The sequence below is a fragment of the Halichoerus grypus genome, chromosome 5 (genome assembly GCF_964656455.1).
Source record: "Halichoerus grypus chromosome 5, mHalGry1.hap1.1, whole genome shotgun sequence".
Taxonomy (NCBI): Eukaryota; Metazoa; Chordata; class Mammalia; order Carnivora; family Phocidae; genus Halichoerus; species Halichoerus grypus.
Genome location: NC_135716.1, coordinates 126,979,313 through 126,992,859, shown reverse-complemented (window position 1 = coordinate 126,992,859; position 13,547 = coordinate 126,979,313). Strand labels below are relative to the sequence as shown.

General features: G+C 39.7%; 1 protein-coding gene across 1 annotated transcript in view; it reads right to left on the bottom strand.

Annotated features, from left to right (window-relative positions):
- Positions 1-4,919: 4,919 nt before the first annotated feature.
- The window catches only part of CRYZ (crystallin zeta), a 37,018-nt gene continuing 28,390 nt past the window's right edge, over positions 4,920-13,547 (bottom strand). The window contains exon 9 of the mRNA XM_036092749.2: positions 4,920-5,011. Within this exon, the coding sequence (XP_035948642.1) occupies positions 4,961-5,011 (51 nt within the window). The 3' untranslated portion in view covers positions 4,920-4,960. The remainder of the gene's footprint in view (positions 5,012-13,547) is intronic.

The following is a 13,547-nucleotide window of genomic DNA, read 5'->3' as shown; positions in this document are numbered from 1 at the left end:
ACTGAAGAACGGATAAAGAAGGTATGGTATATATACACGATGGAATATTTACTCAGCCATCAGAAAGAATGAAATCTTGCCATTTGCAACAACATGGATGGAGCTAGAGTGTATTACGCTAAGCAAAATAAATCAGAGAAAGACAAATACCACATGATTTCACTCGTATGTGGAATTTAAGAAACAAAACAGATGAACATAGGGGAAAGAAAAAAAACAAGAGAGGGAGGCAAACCATAAGAGAGACTATTAACTATAGAGAACGGAGGGTTGCTGGAGGGGAGGTGGGCAGGCGGATGGGCTAAAGGGGTGATGGGTAGTAAGGAGTGCACTTGTTGTGATGAGCATCAGGCTTTGCATGTAAGTGATGAATCACTAAATTCTCCTCCTGAAATTACTATTATTATACTATATGTTAACTAACTAGAATTTAAATAAAAACTTGAGACATTCCAAAAAATAAAAAAAAGCTTAAATATTTGCAGAAGGTAAAAAAAAAATAAAAATGCAATTTTCAAGTATAAGTTTATTAAAACAGGGACTACACTGGAAGTCATTTTATAGAAGAAACCATTGAAATAACTGGTGACATCTAAATTAAGCATGATATGAATATGGAAAGTATCAGCACCATCAAATGTTTAAAAGGGTTTGATGCAGAAGAGAGAAGAGACTGGGAAGTTTCATGGGAGATAATTAGGAGAAATTATAAGATGATTTTTGGTTCAGTAAAAGAACTTTCTAGAAACAAGCAACAATTAGAGACTCTATTGCAACAATCCTATGAGTAAGTGCATACTTTACACCCATATTACAGAGAATGTTTCCAAAAATAGAATGGGCAATGTTTGATGGTAGACAGTTCCTTATCCTGAGAAATGATCAAGAAGGGGAATCAAATGTCTTAGAGATCTTCACATAGAGTTATATTGAACTAAATGGATTACAAGGCCTCTTCTAGGATAGAGACTGCGACAATTTGCTATGATCCTCCACCAGCCCTGGAAGAAGGAAACCCCTTCACCTTCCCTCTAAAGGAGGATGAGGCCTTATATAAGGTGCTTGATCCAACCTTTACGTGTGAAAATTTCAAAGCTCCTTTCAGGTCTTGTGTAGCTAAGCAAATAGCCCCAGAGAGTATATGGTACAGTAAAGACCTGTTTTATTTTTTATTCCTTCATGATCCAAGAACCACAATTTAAAAAGGGAGTGAGAATAGAAATACAAAACCTAACACTGCTCTGTATATTAATGAGTTCTGCCAACTCCACTCTGAGAGAGATGTTCAATCTAGAATGCTTTTGTTCCTCCTTATGGTTTTAAACCAGGAGTCAAAACTCAAAAGGAGAAAGAAAAATGTAAGACGCTAGGGAGTGACAGCCCCGTGCAGATGAGACTGCATGGCGAGTCTGAAAGTCCAGTCTTACAAGGCAGCTGATCCCGGGTTCAGCTGCTCGTTGCCTTCTAGAAATGTTTTCTAGAATTGCCATACCTTATTTTTCCAAAGGAGCTAAAAAGCCAGATGTTTTTGGTGAAATTTTCTAATTTTCAGGACATTATCAGGCTGAACAAAAATTATCTGTGGTTAGAAATCTGCCCACTGGCTTCTAGCTTCTGGCTGCAGGAAGGCTGGTCCTTCACAGAAAGGTGGTGGGCAGCCCGTGCATGCATTTATGTGTCCATGTGAGCCAGCAGGTATCTACTGGGCAACTGAAGATAAAGAAAGTACAGACAACTATGTTGGTGGGAAGATCTAAGGGAGACTGGGTGAAGGTTTCTGCCCCCCCATGAGGTTGCTCAGCAGGGTTTAAAGGATGAGAGCCTGCCCTTCCCTGTCTTGTTGGAATTCCTGGGTGTCCCTTTCTGGACATCGTCACAGACCTAGGAAGGCCACTGGATCCTCAGGCAACTCCAGCCCAGTAGAAGGGAGTAGATGTTTCCCAAAGAGTAAACAAAAATTCTCAAAGCCAAAGAGGAAAATAATTTTTAAAGAAAGATGCATTCTTAGAAAGGAGCAGAGATCTAAGGGAAGTTCAGCAAAGACAGAGATGGGAAGACCACCAGAAGACCCTCATGAGTGCTTTCATGACTCGGGATTTTTTCCCTCACACTGGGGGGAAAGTCTTGTTTACTGTATAATTTACTGTCTTTCCCTAAGGTATAAGCCTTCAGTACACAGTGCATCTGACAGCAGCCCTGTTTTTAGATGCAAGCCCCGACAGCTTGTTCATATAGATTTTAGTTTTGATAGAAGTTTGGTTAAACAACAGAGCACTAGAAGCACCGAAAAAAGTGACAGGCACAGAATGATTGTTTCACTGTGTGGGGAAATGTGTTTAAAAAGAATAAATGGACAAAGAACAGAGTTTGAGATATGGTTGGATTGTAAAGGTGATGGATGTAATATATAGGTATTATAGCAATGTATTTTATAATCACATGTGTTTCCTAAAATTACAGACAAGTCACAGAGAGGCAGTCTTTACAACTCTCTTAGATGGAGAAGAAATATGATGAGCAACATCAGGGTTTACACACTGTTTTTTACTTACTTAGCTCGTGCTTGACACACTCTGCTATTCAGAGAAATCCATCAACGGGGAGAACAGCCACATGATGAAACTGCTGGCCAAATCAGGCCAGATGGCGTGCAGCCTGAACCTCCCCGCACACAAATGGGTGTCAGACAAGGTCACCAATAGGCCCTAAGCCATCCAGCTTTTCCCGTACAGGGATGGTCAATGATGCAACAAGAATGGTGGACACCTGGGTGAGGAAGAGCCGCTGCTCCTTCCCAGAGCTCTTTGGTCTCATCAGATGGCTGGCCTCCACTAATGTCCTTGGGGGCAGGTCAGCCCTGAGTGACTGAGTGCTAACGACTATGAACTGCAAGGTCATATACCTGAGGACATATACCCAGTTGTCAATCATTTCTCAAATTTGGCGCCTCTGTACAAGCTGACAATTAGCCTGAATTAAGCTAAGGTGATGTTTTTAGTTGCCCCAGGCAAATCAGGCAAGCAACCAAAAATTACCATCAATGGCATGGAGTTAAAAGCCATATCCAATTCCCACTGCCTGTGTAGTCCGCTATCGAATGACAGGTCCTCTGCTCTGCTTTTCTGTAGTTCTTTGAGCAACCACCAGTAAAGCAGCTCATTATCAGAACGAGAAGTAACAACCTGTATTAATAAATCCAGCTTAGTTGGGGGAACCTGACAGACAGGATTTTTGGAGATAAAGCATCTGATTACAGATAAAGACCAAAGTGCAAGACTGCCCTGCTGTCCGGTCTCCTCTGTGGATGTGAAGTTTAGTTCATTACCATTGCCTCCTGGAAGAACATTAATTCCACTCTGCAGAAAACATCAAATATCAACACTGGTAAACTTGTCAAGGAGTAGAGCTACTAATCAACAACTGACATAATAGTTGCCCTGTCTTTTTAGTAACTGGCGATAGTTTTAGTTCAACAGTCATGGAAATAATGAAATTTTGCAGACGTGCCCAAGAAAATCTCTGGGAGTTATAATCCATTGCAGAGATTAGCTAATATTCCAACAGTGTTTGTGTGATACTGATCCAAACTTCTACAATTTTTTTAGGATGGAAGTTTAATTTCTTGCATTATTCGGTTTCTTTTAGCAGCGAATACCTCAAATATAACCCATATAAAGGCTAAGGACAAATAAAAGGATCGAATTGAGGACACATACTGTTGTAAGGGTTTGCTTTCTACACCTTAACCTGAGTAAGATCTTGGAATTTCCTTACTCCTTCACTATTTATTTATTTATTTTGCCACTTCTTTTTTACTCAGGCCACATGATGTTCATTAGAATAATAACCCTCTTGACTCCAGTGCATCCAAAAATATGTACACGCCAAGAAAACCTATTTTGCCTGTCCAAATCCAATTATTTTCTGGAATGAAAATCACAAACTACTAAACAAGTTATAATTCTGTTCCTGTATTGAAACCAATAACCTTAGAAATATAGATTGCTAATATTGTCAGGTATAGGGACTAATCTTAATTAATTGGTAAACGTTTATTGAGAGCACATCCAGGGCAGGCAAGGTTCTTCCTGCTGTATCCAAGTGTTATCTTCCAAAACTGGTTTTACCCTGTAATAGAAGAAACCTTTTCAGAAAACACAGTCTCGTCTATTCACCGGATAAGGTCTAAAAGTCATATGTATTCTTGATCTGATGGCAAATTCTTTTATGTCTTTTTCCTTCAAAAGAAATCTTCCACCAGGCATTTGTTGGCAAACACCTCCAGAGCTTTTTTAGAAACTCTAATTCTAACTCAGCACCACCACCACCACAAGGCACCTGCATGCTGAACACTACCAGTTCTAATAAAGCCCACCCCTTGTGAAGATCCTTCAGTGCTTAGGGACGGGTGACGATATCCACGATTTCCGTATCTAAGGGATATTTACTGGAACACGGTGACAGGGCCAAGAAAGAAAGGGGACACAGGCGGGAGGGGGCTGTGGCTGCAGTTCATTGACTGGAAGAGAGTTTCGTCTCACTGGAAGGAATCGAAGGCGTGTTTGTGTGTAGTGCCCAGCACTCACCTGCCACAGGGAAACGCTCAATACACATTACCTTGACTTTTCTCCTGTAAGGCTGCTTTATGTTAATGTAGCATTTTAAAGAACACAAATCGTGTTCACAGGAGTTATCTTATTTGACGCTCATGACGCTGGAGATAAGCTTTATTTTATGTTTGGAAACACGGATGGCCTGAGAGGTCAGCTCTATGGGGCCCTCGGTCACACAGCCAGGACATTTTAGAGTCCATAACCCGGATCTTCTGATTCCAAGGACTCTCTTCCTCCTTTATTGCTCTGAGCTGCAAGTATTCAGCGATGTGGACCTGGGCACTTTCTATCCTATTTTTTAAAAAACAACCTCTCTTCACTTACGTCTTCATACCTTCAAGGGGCATTTATACTTCCTCATGTCTCCTTTCCTGTTTGCTTCTCCGTCTCCTCCAGTCCTGTGTATAAAAGTATTGCATGTATAATGTTCATGGATCCAGGATTAAGAGTTCTTTACTCAGGATCTTGAGCTCTTCAAAGTTAAAGGGACCCTACAAACAAGGCACATTTCCTTCTGGGCCTTGTTTTTCCTTTCAGCACTTTTGCTCAAATACCAAACACAATTTGCATTTTGCTTGAGATGGAAAGAAACAGTTGTGTAGCTGTAGCTATTATTGGACCATTACCATTCTAAGGTGTTGATTTTGTGCTTCGCATTTTTCCTGTGTTCTTCACTTGATGCCCTATCTTGAATTTTTATTTCGCTCTAATCATTTTTTAAATTTGAAGTCTTCCTTTTTACTTTGGCAATTTCAGTTGGAACGCTGGGTTTGGAAAAAAAAATGTTCACAGAAAAACTGAAGGTTAAATCAGTTTTATTCTGTAAACAGTGCCTAAATTATCATCTCCTTCCCATAACAACCCAATTAATATGTTAGAGCACAGCCGGAAAGCCAAAAACAGTGCTGAAAACGTAGAGTTAGTGTGACACCTTCTGGTGAGGAACAAACTGCATTTCGTCGACAGCAGCAAAAAAACGAATTCAGACAAGGGTCCGCCAGATAGCTTTTATTCCAACAAACCCATCTTTTGTGAATACCGGGTGTTGTCCCGGGCTCTGCCACAGGCCCTGGGGCTACTGACAGGGGAAGGTATGGTTCTTACATTCAATAATCTAACCACCTCCGGGGAAGAAATCTCTCTTATCTTCACACCTATCTACAGAGATTGCAATCGAGGATGTCAGCACCTAGAGTTAGGTTGGGTGTTCATAAGATGCTACGGGAGCCCACGGAGCCAACCCGCCCTCGTGGATCAAGGACAGCCTCACAGGGGCAGGGATGCTGAAGTCTTGAAGGATGAGCAGTTTTGGGGAGGCAATAAGGTAGGAAGTGGGCATGCAGTGGGGGAAAGTGTCGCGTATGGGAAAGTAAGGGGACAGCAGGCGTGCAAGGCTGAGAGGCTGAGAGTGTGTGTTTACTGACCAGAAGTTATTTCAGGCACCTGGAGAAGACAGAGCATGGAGAGAGGGCTGGCTTAGAGACCACACAGGGTCTCAACCCAAAAGGGCTTTGAAAACTTAGCTTAAGAAGTGTGTGTTCCGGGGCACCTGGGTGGCTCAGTCGTTAGCGTCTGCCTTCGGCTCAGGTCATGATCCCAGGGTCCTGGGATCGAGCCCCGCCTCGGGTTCCCTGCTCCACGGGAGGCCTGCTTCTCCCTCTCCCACTCCCCCTGCTTGTGTTCCCCCTCTCGCTGTCTCTCTCTGTTGAAGTAAATAAATAAAGTCTAAAAAAAAAAAAAGTGTGTGTTCCATGATCCAGGCTGCAGGGACCCATTGGAAGATGTAAGCATGCCAGTGATAGGATCAGATTTTTCCACTAGAAAAATCAGCCTGGCTCCAGGGTGGAGGGAGAGAGGAAGACTAGTTAAAGTTCTGGTCAAGTAGGAAGCAGTTAAAATGGAAGAGAACCTGAACTGGGCAGGGAATGTGGATGGGTGGAGGACAAAGTGTTTTAGGAAAGGGCATCATCAGCCAGTATGAGAGCACGTTTAAATGTGGACTCTGAGAAAAAAAGAAGGGTTATGTTTTATGCTTATACGGCCCCAAATAAAAGGAATATTTCTTTTCCTTAAACAAAGAGAGAAAACCGCATCTTTTAATGCAGATGTCTTCCTTCTCTTTGTATGTGGTCTTAGGAAAGAGTTAAAATATTTCTCAACATGAGAGGATAATTGCTCCACAATCCAAGCATGCAATTTTATAAACTAAATTTGGAGACTTTCAAAAAATATTGATCGCACCTGAAAACATTTAATGAACGCAATTTGGAAACAAGGGCCCAGAGACACCAATTTGTATCAACAGTGCTTAAATACTCCCATAAAAAACACACCCAGGGCCTTGGGAAATCTGGATCACTATAATGTGCTTTCAAAGGAAGGTTTGAAATTTTTAGATGAACAGCTATAATTATAAATTGAAATTAAATATAATGCAAAAGAGGCCATGATTTCCCTTGCTGTCAAAATAAATCTAAGGAATACGTTGTGTCCACTGACTATCAGACAAGGGCATGCACTTACTCCCTGTATAAACCACTTTCAGCTTCGGGTAGCGGAGCGTTTTTACTTCTGTATCCAAATGCTAATGGATATGTTTTTTCCATCTAACTCAGATTTAAAATCTAAACATTTCCACTGATCTGCAAGGCTCCCGGTTACCTTGCTGGTGTTAACCTGTTACCCTCCCACTCGCTCATTCCACCCCAGTCAGAGCACCTTGCTCTTCCTGAAACACAACACGGATGTTCCTTCCTCAAGGCTTTTGCACCTGCTACTCCTTCTGCCTGGAAAGTTCTGTGTCCAGATATCTATCTGCACCACTGACTCCCTCATTTCCTTTAGGTCCCTCATTCCTAGGAAGGTTTCCCTGATCACACTACATAAAATAGCACCTGCTCTCAATATACTCTTGCCCTTTATTCTGCATTAGTTCTCTGTATAGCTCTTATCACTCAACAGTCCATGTATTTAACTTGTTTATCATTGCCTTTCTCCACTAAAATCCAAATGCTATGAAATCACAGGCTGTCACTGATGTAGAACCAGGGAGTGGAACAGTGCCTGGTTCAGAGTAGGTGCTTAACAAATACGTTAAATGAATGATGTTTATTTGAAGTATTTATTAGGTTTTTAGTCAGATGGGCAAGCTAGAAGTTTTCAATCAATTCACCAACCACGTACTATGTGGCAGGTACTGTTCTCTACCTTTCATGAGACAAAAGACCACCCTTGGGTAAACAAAGCAGTGGGAGTCAGACAAGTCAGCTGATAATTATTGTCAATTATACAATAAGGCCGGGGAAAAAAAAAACCAGGTAACTGTAATCCATCCGTTCATTCAACATATATTTACTGAGTACTTAGTGGAAGAGAGCTAAGTTTCTTTGCAGGCTTTTTATGTGCCAATAGTGTGCAAAGGCATAGAAAGATGCATCTAATATATTTTTTAGAACAACCAGTAAGGTAACTATTATCCCTGATTTAGAACCATGAAACTTGAAGCTTACGAAGGCCCAAGGTTGCCACACTAGTGAAAAGGAAGACTAGACCAGGTCTAGGTCTAACTCTGTAGTAGTTATTCTGCTAAAGGAACTCAGAGAAAAACCATCTAACCTATTAGTGGGGTCAGAACAGCCTTGCAAGCAGAAGTAACACCTAAGGTAAACCTTCAAAGTAATGGGTTAGAATTGGGCAAGAGTGGAGGGTAAGGCGTGCTGAGCTGGATGGACAGCATGACATTGTACCTTCCATAAAGAAGGAAACTTCTGGGCCTTTGTTTTCATTAATAAAGTAGGTTAAATTTTGGCTCTCTGAATTATTGAAATAGAATAAAAAATACAAACACACACATACATACCCCATTATAAACAATAGCAAAATCAATTAAATATGTGATATAACTCAATCATGCAATGCAACTAATCAGCATGAAGAAATAAATAAACACAAGATTGAGGGAGATCTAGTATTCCAGATTTTAACAAAAGAGATGGTGATTGCCTATAAACAACATTTTCCATTTATAGCATATAATTAAATAACTTATGTGGCAATTAAATTACATGCCAATTAAATAGAATTGCAAGCTTTAATAAAACAAGTTAAAGACAAGTGGAAGTTATTACTGAAGCACATCAATTGCTTTTTTCCTACTAAGTTGAATTGACATTTAAAAATTAATACTTACCTGTGTTATGCACTTTCTATATTTAGAACATAAGTTTAAGAATTAGGCTGTTAAAGGTTTTCAAGCTAAAATTAAATAAGGTTTAGAAGTTTGGATGCTTGTTTCATTCAAATAAAATAATAAAGGAAAACAAATCTTTTAATTGATAGGTTTTACTTTTATTTTCTTTAAAATTCCATGATTTTTTCCTCTTAACCATCCAAAGGGAGATTTTCTTTGAAGCAAGATGGCAGGTACCCAGAGCTGAGCTTTGACGGTATATAAAGCCAATTTTTTTGTACTTGATCCAAATGTTAAATCTGCAATTTACAGTTAATGTACCAATATGTTTACATATCTCTGTGGGTTCTTCTGCAATACAGTTTAAACTTCAAATTAAATATATATACATAATATACATTATATGTGTGTGTGTGTGTAATACTTGGGATACAGCATTATTTGTAATAATACTTGGTAAACAAGTATTATTTCTGGGAGATGTGCTTCCGCCTTGTTTGTGGTTGCCCAGGGTTATGTTGCATAACTGGGACTTCATATGCTTCAAAGAGTTTAGATAAACACTGGCCAGGATTACTGGGAGTTAAATATATACACACACACAGACACACATATGTGTGTGTGTGTATATATATATATATTATATATGTAATATCAAGGTATGGCAAAGCAAGCACATAGAGCACTTGAACCTCCTTTGTACCTGTCTGGAGAAAAAATATAAATAGTATACTAAACCTGACTAAGGCTATTACAGTCGGGTTGTTTGAAGGACCATTTTCCCCTCCTCCTGTCTTTTTTCCCCACTTTCCGATGTACTCAAGAAAATTGAAAAATTGTAATGGATCAATTTAAAATATTTTATTTTCTAAAAGCCTTTTTTGCCTGTTGTAAGGTGCACAACCCTTCTCCTTTGATAGGAGAGACAGTTTAAAAAGGTTATGTAAAAAGAAATTGTAATGAAAGGGATACTCTGCTTTCCAAGTCCTTGTCTTCTCTTCATCTAGATAAGGTATATCCAAAACAGATATGTAAAGAAAAAAAATAAAAGTTGTCTTTATGGGAAAAATAAAATAAAAGTTTAAAAATACATAATCATAATAAATACAAATGGCACTATAAATAGAACCTGATATAGCAGAGTTTACAGGTGGGAAAACCTAACCCACCATTATAATCCTTCACTCCTCAAACACTTGAATGCCTGTCCTCTACAGCAGTGTGTTAGATTTTAATTCCTCACCTCAAGAAGCTTAAATTCTATTTAGGCAAAAAAGTTCAATCAAATGATGAAAATATTCACTCCTCCTGATTAGCAACTGCTTATCATACTAAGCTTCAGCCATTCCACGTTCCTTCCCATCATGTGGTTTATAGCAATTTGCTTTCATTAACAGTTTGAGTGACATCTGATTCATAGCTACTCCCACATTCTAGCTACCTTCTAGAGGGAAAAATGACTTGCTCATCTTCCAATTACTTCACACGGGGATATATAAAGATCATCTTATAATTAATCAAATGCTTAATTTCTGAATGTATCTGGAGAAAGGGTAATAAATGGGACATAAATGGCATGAAGGAGTACAGGCAGAAAGTTCTGGGTTTGAAGGGCAAATGAGAGGGGAAGGCTCGGCAGCACATGCTACATTTGACTGGCTCGATTCCATAAGGTTGGAAACTGGAGGTTGATTACAGGTTTGATGCAGGGTTAGGTTTCGTTGAGTGGTTCTGTACGAGGATGGTGGTTCTCACTAGTTGAGGGTATTCCAGTGACCACACAGGCCTGGTGCAATGTGAGGGCTGGTTCAGGCTAATGGACTGAAGAGCAACGAGGGATGAGATGAACCGAAGGACTGAATGCAAAGAGCAGGTATAATCAGAATGTTAAAAAAAAGGACTTTAAACTACCTCTGCTCTGAAGCGGATTTCTTCACTCTCTGCTCACTTCAGAAAGGTGTGTTAACTTAAATTTTTCCCAGTCCTCAACATTCGGGGGGCTGGGAGGAAAGCAAAGGAAGTCACAGTAATAGTAATAACAGAAATTCTATTATTTCAGTGAGTCCAATGTCTGGTCTAGGGCAATCAGCTCCCTGACAACTCTTCCCCAAGTATTTCTGGGGACCCAAAGCTGTCTAGACCGTGGTTCTTTCCCTGATCCTGCAGCTGCTGCTTTTCTTCCACGCACCCCTGTCCCCCAGTCAGCCTCTGACGGGCCTCTAGCAAAAACGGGCACAGAGCTAGGACCCACTGGTTGCAAATTCCCCACTCCTTGGTAAAACCACAGTGTTTGGAATTTTTACTTTACAAATGCATTCCGAATACATATTCATGCAGAAGTTAAGGTACATTCCACAAATCAGTGCATAATAAATATTTATTAACTTAGTCAATAAATGTTTGCTAAGTTCCTTCCACCAGTGAGGCACAGAAGATGGGTTTAGGAAATGAAAGACAGAGTCCCTTCACTCAAGAAATACACACCACTCTAGTCAGGAAAGCAGGCAGATAAATAGTAAATTGCAATGGTGCAAGATGTGCTTTTTTTTTGCTTCTATGTTTGTGTGGTGTGTGTGTGTGTGTGTGTGTGTGTACCCATCTTCTTCTAAACAGAATTTAATATCCTAGGCAGGGTGGCAAGCGTTCAGATTTATTCTAGGAGCAGAGAGGAAGGGTGCCTAACTCTGATTAGGGGTGGTCAAGGAAGATTTTTCTCTGGGAGGAAATTCCATGTGCTGCCGTCATATCTTTGAGACTCACAAGGCCCTAAAGGCTTAGCTGTGAGCTCCCTACTCTTGGCAGATATGCCCCCCACCTGGTGGGAAAGGCCCCCCGCCCCTCGGGTTTGCTAGCTGCAAACCATTCTGTCCTCAACTTAATCCCACACATTAAGGGATTTTAATCAGACATTTCACAGAGATCACTCTGGTACTGTGTGGCCAATGGATTCAAAGTAGGGCAAGAATAAAGAGCGAGCAGCCAGTGAGAATGCCAGGATGGAGAGCCAAGCTGGAAGTAATGAGGGCTGAGACCCAGGCACGGACACTGAGTCAGGTTCTGTGGTACAAAGATGAGATGCCATTCAAGTCAGTGGCCGACAGGATGCAGTACTGGGGATAAGGGAGAGGGAAGAATTGAAAATGGCTGCTGGACTTGGGTAGCCAGGTGCAAGCTGTCGTCATTCACGGAGCTAGGGAAGAATTCAATTCTGGACATACTGATTCTCAGAAGTTTGTGGAACGATATCCAAGCACTGTCCAGTGGATGGTCCCTATATGGGCCTTAGAACAGGCTTGAGATAAAGGTTTGAGTGTACAAAGGATATACTGATGTCTGGGGTCTGATACCAGTCAAGAGTAATGTGTAGAGAAAAAAATCCAAAAGTAAAGCATGCCGACATTTAAAAGGTGAGTGGAAGAAGAGATGTCTACATAGGAAACTAAGAAGGGGGCAGGGGTATCAGGACAATGTTGTTCTAGAAGTCAGGATAGGAAAGAATTTGAGGTGTTTCTATGTGTAGGGACATGATGAAGCTACAGGATTCGGGGAATACTTGATAGAGCAAAGTTCATGAAGAGGCCAGAGCAAAGCGATCCAGGGAAAAGATAAATTAATGCTTAATAAGCAGGATGGTCATCACTTCCAATGAAATAGGAGATGAAGACAAAAGGATGCAAATAAATTTGTAAGTATAAATAGCTTAGTGTTTTCTTCATGGTGAAATAAAAATTCCAGATAAATTGCCTACCACCGGGTGGAACAAAACTGGAAAACAGTGCTCTTCATTTAGATAACCAGCGGGCTGACAATAAAGAGGCAAAGAATTCTAGCAACTTAAGAGTTTTCGTTTATGTGGAAATGTAGTTTGATAGACATAAAAAAAGGAACATAATCTGAGAAGCACTTAGAAGCTATAGTGATAGGTCTATAAACAAGACTATGTGAAACCAGCTAATAAACTCAAACCTACTTTAGGATAAAAGAAACTGCAAGATATGTAAAAACCCAAATTACATGGATAAACTGTGAAACAGAATTACAGTGTTAATTCCTAAGCAAAATAATATTTCACCAAATAAAACATGGGTATAATTTTGTTAAAATGCATTTGTCACACCTACTACAGTGCTTTGATTACAAGTGATGCTTACAATTGGATTTCAGATGTGATGCTGCAATCAAAATAAACATCCAAGACAAACTGATAAGCCCAAGTTCATCTTGGGTTTTTTATTAACCGTAAGTTAAATCTTGGAGTTCATTACTAGAAATGTACATACAGAGTTTTCCCAAGATCAGATAGTTCTCATCATCTGAAGAATACTTTATCCCTTTAAAACAAAATGGAGTATTTTCTGAGGACAATTTAATATTTCAAAAACAAGAATAAAGTAAATAAATCATTACGATCCACTTAGTACAAATTTAACACATGCACTGCCATAAGTTTTTACAGAGCATGTTGTAAGAATAAATCATAAATTACCAACACAGGTAAAAACTAGTTCTGAATATGCAGACATACAATTACAGAAGATTCAAGATAAGATATACATATATATGTACTCTGAAACTTAGTAAGTCATTTATTTTGATTTTTGATATTAAACTCTTTAGATATTAATATTTATTATTTGAAGGAAGCATTTCTTTTAAATAAAATTTTGCTGCTGATTTGCTAGAAATAACTTTTGCTAAAAAATACTTGAAAATGTTGAAAAACTAAAAGTGTTGGGGGGGAAATC